The sequence below is a fragment of the Atractosteus spatula genome, chromosome 10, assembly GCF_055471065.1.
Source record: "Atractosteus spatula isolate fAtrSpa1 chromosome 10, fAtrSpa1.hap1, whole genome shotgun sequence".
Lineage (NCBI taxonomy): Eukaryota > Metazoa > Chordata > Actinopteri > Semionotiformes > Lepisosteidae > Atractosteus > Atractosteus spatula.
This window is the reverse complement of record NC_142715.1, coordinates 23,473,273-23,490,903: the sequence shown is the minus strand read 5'-3', so window position 1 is coordinate 23,490,903 and position 17,631 is coordinate 23,473,273. Positions and strand designations below refer to the sequence as shown.

At 42.3% G+C, this 17,631-nt stretch overlaps 1 protein-coding gene across 1 annotated transcript; it reads right to left on the bottom strand.

Moving 5' to 3' along the window:
- Window positions 1-4,523: 4,523 nt before the first annotated feature.
- LOC148826030 (zona pellucida sperm-binding protein 3-like) lies at window positions 4,524-5,662 on the bottom strand. The gene is made up of 5 exons (XM_088926295.1): window positions 5,538-5,662; window positions 5,343-5,460; window positions 5,053-5,144; window positions 4,903-4,976; window positions 4,524-4,735 (listed from the first exon to the last, which is right to left on the bottom strand). The coding sequence occupies exons 1-5, from the start codon at window positions 5,660-5,662 to the stop codon at window positions 4,524-4,526; spliced, it is 621 nt and encodes a 206-aa protein (XP_088782421.1).
- Between the last annotated feature and the right edge of the window lie 11,969 nt (window positions 5,663-17,631).

Genomic DNA, 17,631 nt, shown 5'->3' with positions numbered 1-17,631 from the left:
CTGGATTTGAACACACAACCTACCAGTTGCTAGTCACACACCTAGACCAGTCAGCTACAACACAGCTCGCATGAACAGGCAGGCGAAACAGCCCTACACAGCCCTGTCGCAGCACACGAATACCATTATTAAATTCCTTAGATACGCGATTCCATATTATATTCCCTTTTAATCAAATTCTAAAAGTATGCTTGTTGACTCCGGTATCACGTTAGTTAAAGACTTCGAAGCTTAAAATGTTTAGGGAGAAATGGAATACTGGTGTGTATTTTTTTCTTTAAAGTACCAAGACCAGCTATATACTGTATGTTTATGTTCCAAAATTAATATCGTTTATGGCCTTCACATGCGTTACAGTATGCTCCTATTCTTTTTATGCTCAGCTACTAAGATTTCCCTTCAGTGGTAAAATTCAATATCTACAACGGGCACAGCAAAGACGTTTACTGTAAGTCTTTCTACGACAGACCAACGAACCACGAGTGCCCCTGTTGGTCAACCAATCACTTACTGCGGTGCCACGCGTCATCTTGCGTCATACTGAGCGACGTCACCTGCGGTACGTGTCTGTGACGCGCACTTTGAATGGCTGCATCTGTAACTGAACTCTCACCTTCACATACTAAAGGCATTACATGCATTAGCTGTGATAATGCTTCTAAGAAACACAGAATGACATTTAGTTTTGTTCCTCATTTCCCCCAAGAAAAAAAAAGGAGTAAATTTCCGCCTGGAATGATTGATGCCCCATCAAACATGTTTTAATATCCCCGGAAGTTTATACAGTAGAATCCTGGTTTGTGGCTTAAATTCAAGGTAAAAAATACTAAGGAAACGAGTTGGAAACAATGTCGATCTGGGATTTTACTCATCCGGAACATTTCACTACATTGGGCAGTATGTGCCAGAGAGAAGCTCCTGATATCCCTTCGGTAGCTCAGTTGGTAGAGTGGGGAACTGTAATGGAAACACTTGGGAATCCTTAGGTTGTTGGTTTGACTCTAACTTGAAGGAAGGTGCCTTTTGTGTATTTTAATCAAAGAGTTAAAATAGTGAATCTGTGTAATTCAGTCGTTGATCAAAAGCTCAATAAACAACGAAGCAGAGGCTCCTGTTCCGAATTCAGCTCCCGTCTGATTGTCTTGTTTTGGCCAAGATCTGATCTATGAATTAAGGGACTACTCTGTCTGCTTTGTAATTCAAAAACACATTTTGTAATGCAAATGTCAAGTTTTTTGTAGATATAAAGGTGTTCTCTGTTTTCAAAGGATAGCTACTTAATTGACTTTATGATTTGGTATTGATTTTGTATTGTTGTATTATTAACTTTGTGCTTTCTGTGTTTTTATCGTATTGTGAACTTATTTTTTAAACAAATGCTTACAAAGGCAAACAAGGCACACATCTGTTTATACCAGCGGTGAATTGTACATTTTTATTAAGTACAAGCTACTGTGCACTTCTGGGAGTAAAACAGGTTCTATATAAAATGGCAAAAATGTAAAAGGGGAAAATACCCCAGACTGCGTGTAAAGCCCTCGTTGTGGCTGTTGTTTTATTTTTAGATAAAAATGGCGTACTGTGCACGAAATGTTGCAGAAACACAATCTGATATTTTAATAACTATTATTTTAATAATTTGAGTATGAGGTATGAGTATGAGGCCCCGGATCCAAGTCTTCGGTTCTGATTTTTTAAACATGATATCTTCCCTTCCTCTCAATCTGAGGAATTGTTTTTTTTCACATTGCGATCCAAAGAGCCTCAGACGCACAGTCTAACAGTAACCAAACCAGAATGGATTCTGCTTGGAGCCGGACTGAGCTCATTCTCACTCCCTGTGCTGAAAACAGAATTATTTCTTCCCCGAACATCGTCTACAGATCACTTGTGTGCTTTTAACCTTCTCGCAGCTAGAGGCGAGACTGAAGCTGGAGTTGTGAAGGCACCCGCTGGTGCATCTTCTCCAAATTTCACAATCGCGACAGACTTCTCTTTTTTTTTTAAAAAGTAGATATAGCCCTGAAAAAAGCATTAGCTTTATCAGTTTTTACATTAATCGATTTTGAATCAAATATTATATTTTTATTGCAATTTACATAATAATAATTATTATTATTATCGCTTACACTTATATAGTGCTTTTCGGGACACTCCACTCAAAGTGCTTTACAGGTAATGGGGACTCCCCTCCACCACCACCAATGTGTAGCCCCACCTGGATAATGCAACGGCAGCTTTAGTGCGCCGGAACGCTCACCACACATCAGCTATCAGTGGGGAGGAGAGCAGAGTGATGAAGCCAATTCATAGATGGGGATTATTAGGAGGCCATGACTGGAAAGGATCAATGGGAAATTGGGCCAGGATGCCGGGGTTACACCCCTACTCTTTCAAGAGACTACCTGGGATTTTTAAAGGCCAGAGAGAGTCAGGACCTCAGTTTTACTTCTCAGCCGACGGACTGCACCTGTTTACAGTTTAGTGGCCCTGTCATAATACTGGGGCATGAGGACCCACATGGACCGCAGGGTGGGCGCCAAGAGACAGAAACCAGATGGTACCGTGTGTCAGGCTTGGCAGCGAGCAGGACAACGATGTCACGGGGACAAAATAGAGGAAATCAAAACGGTTCTATAAAAGACCTGTGTCAGCTGTTGGTTTGCAGTCTGGACTCTAAATCCATCGATCTGATTCCAAATCTCTCTAACACCTGAGCTGTGGCTTCTTTTGAGTAGTTATTCAGGAGAACATTGTGTTAATCATATAGATGAAACGTTTAATATATTCAGGAGGGTAGCTACGTCAGCATGCATATCTGCAAAGGAACAAGTAATACTGTAGGTTTATTTCATGCTGAAAAGAGAAGAGAGAAAACAAACCTGAAGAAGGTTTCACAGCTGAAACCCTTTCTTGCATAAATTGTAGAACGTGCTGTCACATTTTAGTTGCATAACCACCTCATGACAAATAACCTTTTCAAACCCCTCCAATCTGGCTTCCATCAACTTCACAGCACAGGAACTGCCCTTGTCAAAGTCCCTAATGATCTGCTAATAGCTGCTGATTCTGGTTCTCTTTCTATACTCATCCTTTTTGATCTCAGTGCTGCATTTGACACTGTTGACCATGACATCTTACTTTCTTGTCTTGAGACTGTTTGGAGTTTCTGACACTGCTCTCAAATGGTTCAAGTCTTACCTCACTGATCGCTGTCACTTTGTCTCTCTTAATGGGTACAGGTCTGAAATTGGTCTCGTTAAGTCTGGTGTTCTTCAGGGCTCAATACTGGGCCCCTTGCTCTTCAGCATTTACATGTTTCCACTTGGTCAGATTTTAAGATCACATGGCCTCAGCTATCATTTCTATGCTGATGATACTCAAATATACATCCATACCAAACCTGACACTGATGTGGTTGTCTCTGTTCTATTTAATTGCATATCTGACAAAAACTTGGATGACTCAATTTCCTTTATCTTAACTGCGACAAGACTGAAGTCATGCACCCCCCATCAACTTCATAAAAAAAAACAATCCTGTAACCCTATCTGTAGATGGTTCTGTACTTGATCTTCAGTCTAAATTGAAAAACCTTGGGGTGATATTCGATTCTGGATTAAGATTCAACCCATGTGTGCAGCATATTGTCAAACATCTTTTTTTCCACCTCAGAAATATCACTGGACTACGCCCTATGTTATCACTAACTGGGGCTGAAAAGCTAATCAACTTTTCAAATGTTCTTGAGAGAACATTTGTGTTCTCTCAAGTTGACTACTGTAATGCTCTACTTGCTGGGGTATCTATAACTACTTTGAACAAACTGCAGTATGTCCACAATTCAGCAGCTAGAATCCTGACCAGGTCTAGTGCAAGTGATCACATTACTTCTATCCTGAAGTCCTTGCACTGGCTTCCAGTCAAATTTCAGGTAAACTTGAAAATCCTCATGCTCACCTATAAGGCTCTGCATGGCTTGGCATCTCAGTAGCAGTTTGATCTATTATCACCCTACTCCCCACCTTTGCTCTTCTAATTCTGGTCTCCTAACTGTCCCCCAAGCCTGTCTTCACTGTATGGGTGACAGGGCCTTCTCCTGTTATGCCCCCAAGCTCTGGAACTCTATGCCCAAGGATACCAGAGTCACCTTCCCTAAACTCCTTCAAATCCAGACTCAACACCTTGTTCTGTAGAAGAGCTTTACTGAACTGGTTCCATTCTTTACCACTCTGCTTCTACTTTTCTTCATACCACATACGGGAAGTATTCTTGAAAGGGGAACCCTCACAAATATTTCAATTAATGGGTCTCACTTCCCTTGAATTTCTCCACTCCATTTCAAACCTATAAACCATAAAGAAACAAGGGGAGGCAGAAGGGTCTTTCACAGCTTTATTGAAATGTTGCCATTACAAGGCAAGTGGAGGCAGGAAAGTCACAAGGGCCAGGCTGGAGCCTTCATTCAGGCACCTGGGGAGGAAGAAGGAGAACAATCCAGCTGAACTGCAGGACACCCACCCCTACAGGAGCTCCTCCTGCCAGACCCTACCTGTCCACTGGCCAACATCTCCAAAGTCCTCTGCTCTCTCCACATCCTCACTGGTGCTCTCAGCATCTTCACTGGAGCTCTGAGGGTCTCCCTCCTCATCCTCAGTCCAGTCAGCTCCCACATCCAGAGAACCCTCTACTGGTGCCACAGCCACCCGACTGCTGGTCACCAGGCTCCTGGTACCTGTGGACAAGCAGCACCCAGGAGTGAAGGATGTGCTATACCCAGAAACCCACAGTGATGCTACTCATCTAAACAGTCCCTTTGTCCTGGGATCATTCCTCAGTTGTCCAAGCATGGTTGTCTCTTGGGCAGAGATGCATCCACCAGGTATAGAGAACCAGACCCACCTTCATTCCGGCTGCCAGCATACCTGGACTCACAGCAGGCACAGACCTCATGGTCACCATACAGCTCCTCCCACCTGAAGGAGAGGAGGACAGGTGAGGCCTCCACCTGGCATGTCCCAGAGCACCCTCAGCAGGCTCCTTGCAAAGTACCTCTTAGCCTCCCTGTTGTAGGTGCAGGACTTGGTCCCTGGTGTTGCTTTAGCAGGAGCCACACAGTGCATGTACAGCTCAGTCACTTCATGCTGCAAGAGGGAAGGTCACAGCATTAAGGGATCAAGGCCAATAGAGGGACAGAGAAGGACCTTCTGCCTTCTGTGAAGTCAAGCTGGCAGCTCTAGGCACTACAGCTGCCACAGTCTGGTTCACATCTAGATCATGGATGTGAAAGCAGACCGTGGATCAGTAGAGCAAGAAGGCTGAGCAGCCTTTGAGAGCAGTACCATCCTGGACAGCTTCTTCTGGAAGAGCAAGGCATCAATTGTGAAGCGAAGCACATCCTTCTGCTTGGAGGGGACAAACCTGGACAGGCATCCATCTGCCTTGCTGTCCACCATGCACCTGGGGACAAGGACAAAGATGAACCCCTGCAGGCTCTCGGAGCTCCTGCCCACCTCCCCTCCCAGAAGGGGCCGTACCCCAAGTTGCTGATCACGGGGAAACGGGGCTGTGAGTGCTGGTCTGGTTTCTCCGTTACGTAACACGAGTGGATGTACAGCCTCTGCTCCACTGTGGCAAAGTAGGCAGTGGCCTGGAAGTACATGGGCTAACCCAGGAAGTACTCATCCTTAGGAGAGAGCCGGACCCAGCGGGCTGGAGAGAGAGGCAGCATTAAACCTGCACACAGCACCCCCTGCAGGCAGGAGGAGCCACTCACTCAAGGAGCTTATAGTTGGTGGTGAGCAGGACAAAGCTGTGCTTGTTCTTCAGGTCCTTGAAGAAGGTCCTTCTCCTGGCCCACGTGGGGACATAGCCAACCTTGTAGGAGTAGTGGAACCTGCAGGACAGAGGGGGGGATGAGGGGCTTCTGGACACTTTCCTCAGTGGCTTCTCAGCAGCAGCAGAGCCCTGCCTACCTGTTGTAGGAGCACTTGACCGGCACAGAGAAGGGAATGAAGCAATGCACAGGTGCACTGGAGGAGGGCGGGGAATAGCGGAGAGTGTTGGAGTACATCGGGCGGCCCTGGACAACCTGCAGGGTTACAGAGGAAGGGATATTCCCAGGAAAGGCAACCCCGACACTAGCCCTACAGCTCACATCGATACATTGCCTGTAGATGAAGCCCCGCTTACTGATCGCTCGGTGCCACACTCGTGAAGCCCGTAGATGAAGTAGAAGTAACGGCGTGTGGTTCGGCTGACGCTGCAGCTGCCCAAGGTCACCTCCGATGGCCGACAGCTGAAGCCGAACAGGAGCCGACTGACCCTCACGTACATCCTGCTGGAGTCGCACCACACAGCCACTCCTCGGGTGCCCCCGATGGCCGGGCGAGCCGGCTGCCGCCCTCCCTGGGGAGGAAACAGGACGCTCTTGATGTAGGCGGGTAAGGGCCGGCTGCCGGCTTCAGGCTTCATCTTCTCCTTGTCGAAGTAGGGCGAGTACGCGTCTCTGGACACGGGAAGGCGGCGGAAGTCGGGAGCCAAGGACTGCGAGTCATTCTCGCTTGCAGACAGGTCTTCGGAGGGCGCATCTGCCAGGCTCAAGTCCTCCAACTGGGCTGCGTCTTCGAGAGCCGGGAAGTTGGCCTGGAGCGCTAATTCCCGAGAGTCCCAGCCAGCCGGCCCGGCGGAGATCAGTGCGGGGAGCCCGGCTCCTGCGCACAGGCACAACACAAAGAGAAACGAGCGCATCGCCAAATTGATGTCCCGCTAAACTGCTACAGAAGTAAGACAAGTAAACCCCAAACTGTGTTGAAGCAAGAGAGCATAAAGTATGAACGCGGTGACTAGGTTTTTATACTGGCAGGACCTGCTACCACACACCTGGTCACATTGCCGCTCAATCAACACAATCAATTACATACAAGGACCCGGATTGTTCTCAGCGTCTAATTAGAACCTGCTTCCAGTCTGAGGCGGGACTCCGTGAAGCCGCCTGAACACTTTCCCGTGTGTATCTGACCTCAGCGGAGGAGTTCCACGCAATTTAGACAGAATTAAATCACCCACACGTGTAAAATTTGCTCAGATTAATTTAATGTTCAATTAGTTTCTAATTTCCGAGGACAGTGTGTTAAACTCGCTGTCAGAAAGAGTACGGAACATGCGACACGTCCGTCCACACTTTCCTTTATCGAGGGGGCTGTTCTATCAACACGTACCGCAATGAAAATAATTTTACTATTTTTCATGTGTAATTGCATGTCATATTAAAATGTGTAATACAAGCATTTCTTTGCTTCCCAGTAAAGAAATACTGATCAGCTTTTGACATGATCTGATAATAATTTGTCTGATTTTCCAGAGATTGCTTTTGCTTCGCAGCACTGAGAACCAATGGAAGCCCGTTTCCGCCAGGAAAAAACTCAGAATTGCGACTTAGTAACTCAGAAATGCGACTTAAAAACTCAGAATTCCGGCTTTATATCTCGTAATTGCGACTTTATCTCTCACATTTGCGTCTTCGAAATAGCCCATATTTCATTGTCTGTCCTTTTGTTATTGTAACGGATTCGGGTTCCAGGGCTTGTGCCCCCGCCGCTCCCACCCTACTTCGTGCCTCACTGTATTGGCTTGAACCCAGGCCTTGCTAGCTGAGCTAAAGAAGACCTTCTTTTTTAAGTAAAAAAGGACATAAAATGGAAATATGTAAAAAGTATAAGTTTCAGATTTTATAATTGTGAATTCCTCTGGATGTGAAGTGTCTATTTCTCTATCTTATATCATATTCTGTCTCCGCTTTTGTATTTCTGGTGTTTCAATATTTTTTTTAAAAAAAAGCCCACCGTCCACTATTCCATCCGGGTACTATGGAAGCCTCACTGGCGGAAATGGGATTCCATAGAAAATAATGTACAGGCACTGTACAAGACAAGTCTTCAGGCCTATAGATCCTATGATCTTGTACGATTCATCAATATAGTGTAACGGAACGGCCGACATACAATTTGTAGTTCAGGTGGGTAGCTGCGTCAGCATGCGTAGGCTGCAAAGGAACAAGTAATAGGTTTATTCCATGCTGAAAAAAGGAAGAAAGAAAACACGTTTCAGCCGAAACGTGTTTTCTTTCTTCTTTTTTTCAGCATGGAATAAACCTATTACCTGTTCATTTGCGACATACAATTTGTACGATCTGGTTGCAGTGTGGTGAGGGCACCGCCCTCCCCTGCGCATAACAGGGATGCTGGCCGCCGGGGCTAAAGAAAGTGTTCTTTAGCTCAGCTGGCAAGACCTGGGTTCGAGCCAATGCAGTGAGGCACGAACTAGAGTGGGAGTTTCAAGGGTACAAGCCCTAGAACCCGAATCCGGCATAATAACAAAATGACAGACAATTAAATATGGGTTATTTCGAAGTTGCAAATGTGAGAGATAAAGTCGGAGTTGTGAGTTACTTAGTCGGAATTCTGAGATACCATAGCACGTTTTTTTGTAACTCCCTGCCGGAAACGGGCTTTCATACATTTCAATTAGTCTGATCAGTGTAGGACAAGTTAATGTAGAATCATTACTATGTCTGTATGTCTCTTGTTTGTATATAAATGAATGTCTTTGACAACTTAATGTTAGTTTTTAATTTAGTTTTACGATGTAGGTCATGCGTTAACATATGCACGAGCATACGAAATGTCTCACTCCTGATTCAGCTCATGCTCCATAGGAGAGAAGAGATTCCTCCTGCTTCTCGTACAATCATATCAGAACAGAAGCCCGTGTCACCCAGCTCTGATTCAAGAGCGACTCGCATCTTCAGCCTTTTTTTTATTCGTGATCCTAATTTTCTTTAGTTATGATCAATATTGAACTGTTTCTAAATAAAACGACAATAATCAAACATGCAGGCAGATTTTTAAAACGTTTTAGGAGCTGACAGGGTGCCCCTTTGGAATAGTTGTCAGAAAATGTGAGAAAAGGAAAGGTACGTAAGCTCTCACACACAGCATTAGAGATTGGCATCAGATTGAAAAAAAAACTACCTGTCTCCCCAGCATTTAACGGTGCTGTTGTTTTGATTGTACGTATTGTTAGCATTTTAATGAATTGTTAAAAGATTGAATCGCTAAAAAAGAAAACGTAAAAACCCTAGCTGTAAGCAATTGGCCATTCATATTCCTGAATTTTAAATCCCTGTGTTTATCTGTATCCGAATGCCTGGTGCAGCTATTTTGAGTCTATGATTTACTGTATTGCAGAAGCGTATTGTTGCCACCAAAGAAAAAAAAATCCTGAGTTTACAGGAGTGAAAGAGGAAACAAATGCAAACACCGTTTAGAAAAAACACACACGTCTCAGGTCTTAACCATGACAAGGATGGGATTTGAACCTAGACGAGCAGAGCACAATGGATTAGCAATCCAAAAAGTGACTCCTGTTTAATTTTCTTTTCGCTTGCTCGATTTGTAGTACGCTCCACAATCCTTACAACCGATAAACAAAACGGCTTAGTGTGCCACAGCATTCTGCTGCAGGTACGGGTTGCACCGTGTATTAGGCGAACCCGAATTAAATATTTCAAATATGTGAAGAATTTCATGAAACCTGAAAAAAGATCACAGCCAATGTCAACAATTCGGAGCCTGTAGGCAGCTTCAACAGAACAAAACGATCTGAAGCCGCAATTCTTTCATGGAGTGTATTGTGACACTCTAACCACGTTGTTGCTATTACTGCTACTTCTGCTGTCGTTGCTTTAAACTCTACTCATCGGGCAAGTAAAGTTGTACAAGGAATAGACTACTTTGAGCCGTCCAAATTCCATTATATGAATTTAAGCTTTTTTTTTATTAATAACAGCATTAGTAATACAATGCGTGCTCCGAAACGTTACTTATTAGCTTATGAAGCAATAGTGTTTCCACAATTTGCGGTCTTCAAAAAGTAAACGCTGAAGTTTTTATACTTCCTTGTGAGCAGATCACCTTTGATTTATAAAAGGAAAACTTACTCCCCTGTTGCTTTCATTGCAATATGTGAATCGAGACCCAAGCGCTAAGAAAAACGCAGAAGTCATAAACCCGATTTTAATTTAGATACACATTTTCTAATGCAGCCTTCATTACAAGACAGTCTATTTCTCGAAAGCGTGTTATGTAAAAAAAAGAGAAAAACGAAAATAAATGGATGACAATATTTAAAAGATGAAGATTTTACTTTTGAGAAATTGTCATTTTATGTATCTAGACGCTTTTCAACCACTGCTTTTAGAACTTTGCTGTGCTTCCTGAATCATTTTCAGTGTTATAAACTGGGGGTGGAGGTAGCGATCACTTTGTAGAGCAGTTGATAGGCTCTACAAAGTAGTTCAGACTACTCTTGTTTTTTTCTCAAATGCTTCCATCATTTTTCTTTCACGGTAGGACGCGAGTGTGTACATGTGTTTGGTTTTCGTTTCACTGATTCTCATTGAAGATTTGGGAATTAACGACGAAAGAATCAGTAGCCAGGAAGGCAGAAGCTTTGGTTCTCAACGATCTTGAAGACACGCCCTTGTAGAGCAGCCTGTGATGATTTGTACTACAAAAGACCAAGTGCTCAGTGACGTCTGCATTTACCGTTGAAACTTTTCATCTCAGGTGCATAAGCAGTTGTGTTAAACATAGCTGAGTGGCGCAGCGGAAGTGTGCTAGGCCCATAACCCAGAAGTTGATGGATCAGAGCCATCCTCTGCTATACACGATTGATAAGCACACCATCAGTTTAATGAAGTGCATTGAAACTGATTTCTTCTCTCGTGTGTGCAAACTTCACACTTCCGGCACTCTTTAATCTTTACAAATACGCAGATGCCCAAATGTTTCTTTGGTTGTTCTGAGATCCTTTATAGATTCCTCAAATCCTTCAAATAAACATCCATATCAGCACAATTATGTTTATATATTTTAAAATTAAAGTACATACAACAAAAATATCAATGTACATTTGTACTGTGCTCATTTAATAATGATTGACAAGGATTGTCAAGTTCTCCAACAACTCTGTGTTATAATTTTAAAATATTTTTGCTAAGGATACACAAAGGGTGTATAAGGCATTCTCCCTACAGCCAGCTGAAGATAAAATTCCACACGTGAAAATGGTTTAAAACACGCTCATTTCCTGCAAAGTTCAAGAGGATTTTTAGCGGAGATTATGTTCACAATGAAACAATCCGAAGCGCGTCCCTGAGTGGGCTTTAACCACCAGCCCTTTGTTTAATAGCTGTACAGAGACACACTCCCGTTGCATTTCACCATTCACACGTTTGTAGTTAAAGAAAATTAAATGCTGGCATTTTCCTGCCAGCCGGCAGTATTTCTTCGGCACTGACCAAGAATAACCAAGAACTTTATTTCATCTTTCGCAGGCTGTAATTTCCAAAAAAGGAAGTGAATACTTGTATTAAACTAAATCAAGCCGACGGAGATGCACTGCCGTTGTTTTGCTCCACTTTTCATTAAAAGTACAAAAATTACCTGCTTTTTCTTGCAGTATTTCTTCTGTCCTGATAAGCAAGATTTGTATTTTATCTTTTAGAAGTTGTATGAATTTCTTGAAGTTCAGAAACAACTTGTTCCAGAAAAGAAATGAACAGTTGCTTCAAAGTAAATCAAGACGTACAGTATGTCTCTCTCGCTGTGTGTGCTCTTATCTGTCCATTTCTCTCCTCTTCTCTCACTCTGGCAGTCTGTGCAGAGTATCTGAAGGGGATGTAACACCACTTGGCAAAGAAGAAAAATTCTCAGAGGCAGAATAAAAAATCATTATTCTCTTCTCAGTCAGATTCACAGCTCAGACTCACACTCAGACAGAAGCTCAACGCCGTACTGCTCTCTATCCTCACAATCCAGAACCAGAAGATATTCAGACAATCAGTGCTGCTACATGAACAATATCAGACAGAACAGCCTGGACACAAGTCACATTTCCCCCTTTTATCCTTTCTCCCAGCCCTCTTAGAGACATAAAAGAGCTCCTGGTTCTCCTCTCTGTGAACTGGGCTCAGGGGTCACTGATCTGGCAGTTGTGGTCTCTGTTCCAGGTCGGAAGCAAGAAGGTTCTATTAACCCTTTCCAGGACTTCCAGCCCTTCAGTATTACTTTCTTTAATGTATATCAGGCTCCAAACATGTTTTTTAAGTGTTTTATAACACAAGTGAGTGTGGAATTATCTTTGTATTTATGATATAAACACCAGTATTGATACTCTGATCAGTATATTGATTATTAGTAGCCAAAAGCCGATGGTCGTGACTACAATAGTGACCAGTTGACCAGTCTGTAGCTCTGAGCAGTGGGACTCAGATCAAACAGAAGAAGACCTGTCTGTGTGTGATTCTACACCAGCCCTGGGATTCAGCTGCTCTCACAAGTGTCTCACAGACAGTCTTATAAATGTACAATTAGATGAAGTCTTGTAACAGTTATACAGTTAATTTAAATCATCAGACTACCTATAGAGCTGAGAGCTGGGTGGAAATAAAACCAGGATACACGTTTTAACCTCCAGGAACATGAGTCTGATCCTCCTGGCTTCTATACTCTGATGATTCGTGTAAAACCCTTGAAAGCGCTTATTTCAGGGACTCGTGCTCGTTCTCTACTGCTCCACATGGGTACACTTTGTAACACATTAATCTGTGAAGTAAACGCTTTTCTTTTTGCAACATTTCGAGTACCTCTGGCATTCATGAAAAAGACACTCAAAAGCAGCAGAGACGCGCTCTGCTCTGTTAGAATAAGCGCTGTGACGTTACAGACACCAGCCAGAGTGCCGGGATCAGAGAGAGAGAGACCACGGGAGGTGCACAGAGTGCACGGAGAAGAGTTATTGATCACTTATCTATCGACAACCAATTATTTAAACTGAAGAACCGTAGAAAAATCGATTAACTTCACCGATTGGTGAGTACTGATTCATTTCTTGACCCTGTTTAAGTATCTAGAAAACGGTTAATAAAGACTGTATCAACCAATTACCATAGTGCGTTTAGGGTTAATAATGTTCAATCCGAAATTAAACAATGATTATTCATATTATTATTTAGGTAACTGTATCCTAGAGCTAGAAAATGATATTTCAAGTTCATAAATGTATGTAAGTAACAGTTTAAATGCATATTTCCAGTGTTTATAAATCATAAGAATGGTAATCACGGCAACAGGCGCCCCGTCACTCCTCGCGTATAAGTGTCTCGCATTTGTCACAGAGAGTGGTGTGACGTCATGGGTAGCAACTAATACTAATATCAGTGTCTTCATGTTAATATTAGTGAGATTACAACTGGTAGTTTTAATGCTAGTGTTCATGTGAGTATCAATGACAGTGGCACTACTGATTGTTTTAGTTTTAATGTTCATATTCATGTTAATATTAATTATAATTATAGTGTTACCGTTGAAGTATAAGTAGTATTTATATTTGCGTTAGTTATCGTGTATCTGTAGATAAGTGTGTTTGTGGTATCTGTGCGTGTGTGGGTGCGTGTCTGGAAGTGTGTGGTGTCTGTGTGTGTGTGTGGGCTGTGTGTCTGTGAGTGTGCGGGTATGTGTCTGTGAGCTTGTTGTGTCTGTTAGTGTGTGAGCGTGTGGGGTCTCTGAGTGTTTGGTGTCTATGAGTGTGTGTCTATGAGTATGCGTAGTGTCTATTTGTTTCTGTGAATGCATGCCTGAGAATGTGTGTGTATGGTTTGTGTCCGTGAGTGTGTGGTGTCTGTCAGTGTGTAGTTTTATATTTGTAAGTGTATGTGTGGGCATGTCTGTCAGTGTGTGTAGTGTCTATGTGAGTATTAATGATGATAGCATTACTGATAGTTTTAGTTTTAATGCTAGTATTTATGTAATATTAGTGATACTTATAGTGTTAGTGTCAGAGTATTAACACTCATCATCATCATGTTAATTTTCATGAGAGTATTACTGTTATTATAAGTATTATTAGTCTAGTAGTAGTTTTTGTCAGTGTTAGTAACAATGATAGTGTAAGTTTTGGTAATAGTGTTACTGTTGTAATATTAGCAGTATCTGCATTAGTGTTAGTTATAGTGTATCTGTACCTAAGAGTGTATACGGTGTCTATATGCGTATATAGTGTCTATTTGTGTATCTGTGAGTCTGTGAGTGTATATATGTGAGTGTGTGAGTGTCTTATTGTGTGTATAATTGTGTGATGTGTCTGTGAGTGTAAATGTGTGTGAGAGTGTAGGTGTACAGTATATCTATCAGTGTGTGTGAATGTGTGTGTAGGTGGGCTTGGGTTCCACTGATGTGTTTGACAGAAGTGATCCATCAACAGGTGTTGAGTTCCAGAGCCGCTTGTGAATAAAAACACTTTCTAGAGTCCAGGCCAATGTCCAGAGAGCTGTGAGTTCTCTGTTTTTATCAGTATTAGTAATAATGACAGAAGTAATTCCCACGCAAATGATTATTAACCAAAACAGACATCAGAAAATATCGCCTTTGCAATGATGTCACTCCTCTTCTTCATGAATTTTCTTTAATGACAGGACATTTCTCTGTCTGAGTGCCTGCTGCGAATAGTGTGACAAGCCATTTATTTCCAATATTTTCTAGTTCAGTTATTTATCGCATACAGAATATTATTATCATTAAGAATATTTTACCTGCAAAGTCACAGTGAAACTACTACGGCGAATGAACTTTTTATGGGTAGAAAAAGTTCAAAAGACTTAATGCTCCAGGGAAGGCTTGAACACACAACCTCATTATAACTCCACTGTGCACAGCTACACACACTGACCAGCTGTGCCACTGGACCTCTCTAAGGCAGGCTCCTACACCAACTGTAAAACTGGCACAAACGTAGGGCGAAACACAGGGTTTTGGCTGTGGATACATCTCCACATGGGGGAAAGGGGCAGTCAAATAGTAAGGAAAATAAAAGAGAAGGAACTGAAATATACAGTATGTGCTCACTGTAATGTAGGAAGAGGTGGTCAACAAGCAAAACAGCTTTGCGGATAATGTGAAGCGACATTGTTTTGTGTCAATTAGCCCATGGATTTCGCTTCATGTGCCTTAACCTGTGCAATTTGTATGATTGTTGAATGAGATTGGTTTCTTCACAAGCCCGGTCAATTGCCAGTGGAGAGCTTGACGACGCACACCTTCATGAAAACTCTCTTTAAGATGATTACACCTTTCATTGTCAAGTCGCCTCCTTTGCATACAATAGTAGCACCAACACTAAGAGAAAGGATGAGAAATGGCTTTTATCAAGTGATTGCAGTGTTTGTTTGACTGAGGATCCTTGTGTGCTGAACTGGCCTCTGGAGAAGTGTAGTGCAGTAAAAGAGAAGATTTGTATCACTCAAGACTAACGGAACAGAACAAAACAATTACAATACTTTTATGAGAGTAAATAATACTGGTGCATCACAGTTCTTATAATGGTGAAAATAGGAGCACCTTCTCTACATTTTTGACTGACGTATTTAAACGGCAAGAAATACTATCACTATGCAATTAATTAATGCAGTTGAGCTCCTCTAAATGTTCTAGTCTGATGAAACAATGTATAGAATTAGGTGACAATATCGGAATTCATTCAAATGCACAAGATTAATTTTCAGCAGCAAAAATACGCTCGAAAATATTTTACAAGAAAGAAACCTTACATTCACCCTCTACATTAGCAGAGAACAGTAGGACAGTTAGTGTCACTGGACACTGCATCACAGAGGCTGATCTTTTCGGATTTCAGTGAGTCTTCCGACTTGTTGTAGCTGTTGAAGAAGCACCTGTTGAATCTGAACTGAGAGATCGTTCAGCGAGCAAGTCCTCCCTCTGCACTCCGCACTGAGCTGAAAGCTGCGCGAATTCCTCACTGTATGTCCTGTACTGTTACATCCGTTCTTGTGTATGTGTTATCTTGTGTTATCTACGTGTAGAAATGTGACATGAACACATCGAATTATTCCATGTGTGAAGGAAAATGCTAAAGAGTCTGAAAACTTTGAACATTTAAGTTCATGTGCTTTATATACTGTATATTTTTTACTTTATTTTATATGCTTGGGGTGGCTAAGGATCTGTGTCTGTGGCTGGAAAGTTGCTTGTTCAAATCCCTCTGCCGGCAGAGGAATCCTACTCCGTTGGGCTCCTGAACAAGGCCCTTAACCCCAACTGCTCCAGGGCACCATACAATGGCAGACCCTGTGCTCTGACCCCAGGCTCTCTCCTTATCTGTGTGTCTCATGGAGAGCAAGCTGGGGTATGCAAAAAGATAATTCCTAATGCAATAAATTGTAAAGGGTTAATAAAGTGATGTTATTATTATTCCTTACAGCAGAGCAAGCAAATTGTTACAAAAAACACCAGCTAATGTCCACCAGGGGAATTAACATTAATATACTGTAAGGTGCTGTTACTTGTGAGTGTTAATCTACAGATAAATTAAACAAATGGCATTTATAGCTCTAAAGAGGTTAACATAGACGTCTGTAACAGATCTTTTCAGTTCATTGCTGTTCCTCTGACTTGGTGAGCCTTTGGAATTTTAAAAGCGTTTTGCTTGCCTCTTTTGTGGTCTGTGTACCAGTCCATTAAGAGCCCCACTATCACTGTGTCGTGTGTGGTCCTACACAACTACACAGCTATCTACTGGAGTCGTCTTCTGTCCGTTGGTAGTTGAGAACAGATTTAATACAGAGCTGCGCAGAAATTTCTGTGGCAAATATCGCTGCAGAACTAGCCCGTGCACAACAACGAAGAGAAAAAGAATTACCACAGTGTTGCCCATAAGAGGGAAAAATAGAAATCAATTGTTCAAACAATTACAACATTCTTACAGTGGTCTCATGTTATTTTTCTTGCCATAAGAACAGTGGGATTGTTCAATTGTATTGTTCCCCAAATGGTTGAATAATAATAATAATGATAATAATAGTGGTGGTAGCTGATCGTTCTTGTCCGTGGCAGAGTGACCTGTGCGAATAAAGTATGTTGATTTATTCTCCACAAGGCATCACTTTAGCGTGGGTTTTAACCCATTCAGTGCTTATTTCAACTAACGCCACGTTCCTTTTTCTAGGTCTTCAAATAGTTTACAATGTAGAGGTATCTTTAGTAATAAGAAAAAAGCTGCACCTCGGAGATCCATCTCACAAAAGCAAAGACTTCTTAAAGTTCACTTATGAGCTGTAGAACCTGAAGGAGTTCTCTCTCCTAGATATTAAACGTGCAGATAATGAAATCAGTGATTTACGATTTCCGCAACCTTCCAATAAATACATCTAAGAGATGTAACAAACACATTGTGCAGCTGCAGTGGTGCATTTGGTCAGCGTGCAGTACATAGTGGAGTACTGAGTGAGTTGTGAGTTCAAGCCTCACCAGTGGCAGTTTTGCCTATGATTTCAGCTGCAGAAACTTGCTGTTGGATTTAGGTTGGTTCTTCTGTTACTTTTTCCGCTCGATGGAGCTTTATTAATCCAGGCACACCTGCTTCCTCTGCATTTTATTTTATCGCTGCTCACAAACCAACATACTGCAGACACCTCTGATACTGTTAATGCTTGTGGGCCACGTGTTCTTGCTGTCAGCCTATTATACCATGTTCATGCGCATCTAGAAACATTAC

Bases quoted from the DNA above. Each gene is read 5' to 3' on its own strand.
- LOC148826030 (XM_088926295.1), bottom strand. From the start codon at position 5,662: ATGTACTTCCAGGCCACTGCCTACTTTGCCACAGTGGAGCAGAGGCTG. The intron at 4,977-5,052 runs GTACTTTGCAAG...CCTCTCCTTCAG, and splicing joins TACAACAGGGAGGCTAAGAG to GTGGGAGGAGCTGTATGGTG. The intron at 4,736-4,902 runs GTGGGTCTGGTT...GCTTGTCCACAG, and splicing joins TGCTGGCAGCCGGAATGAAG to GTACCAGGAGCCTGGTGACC.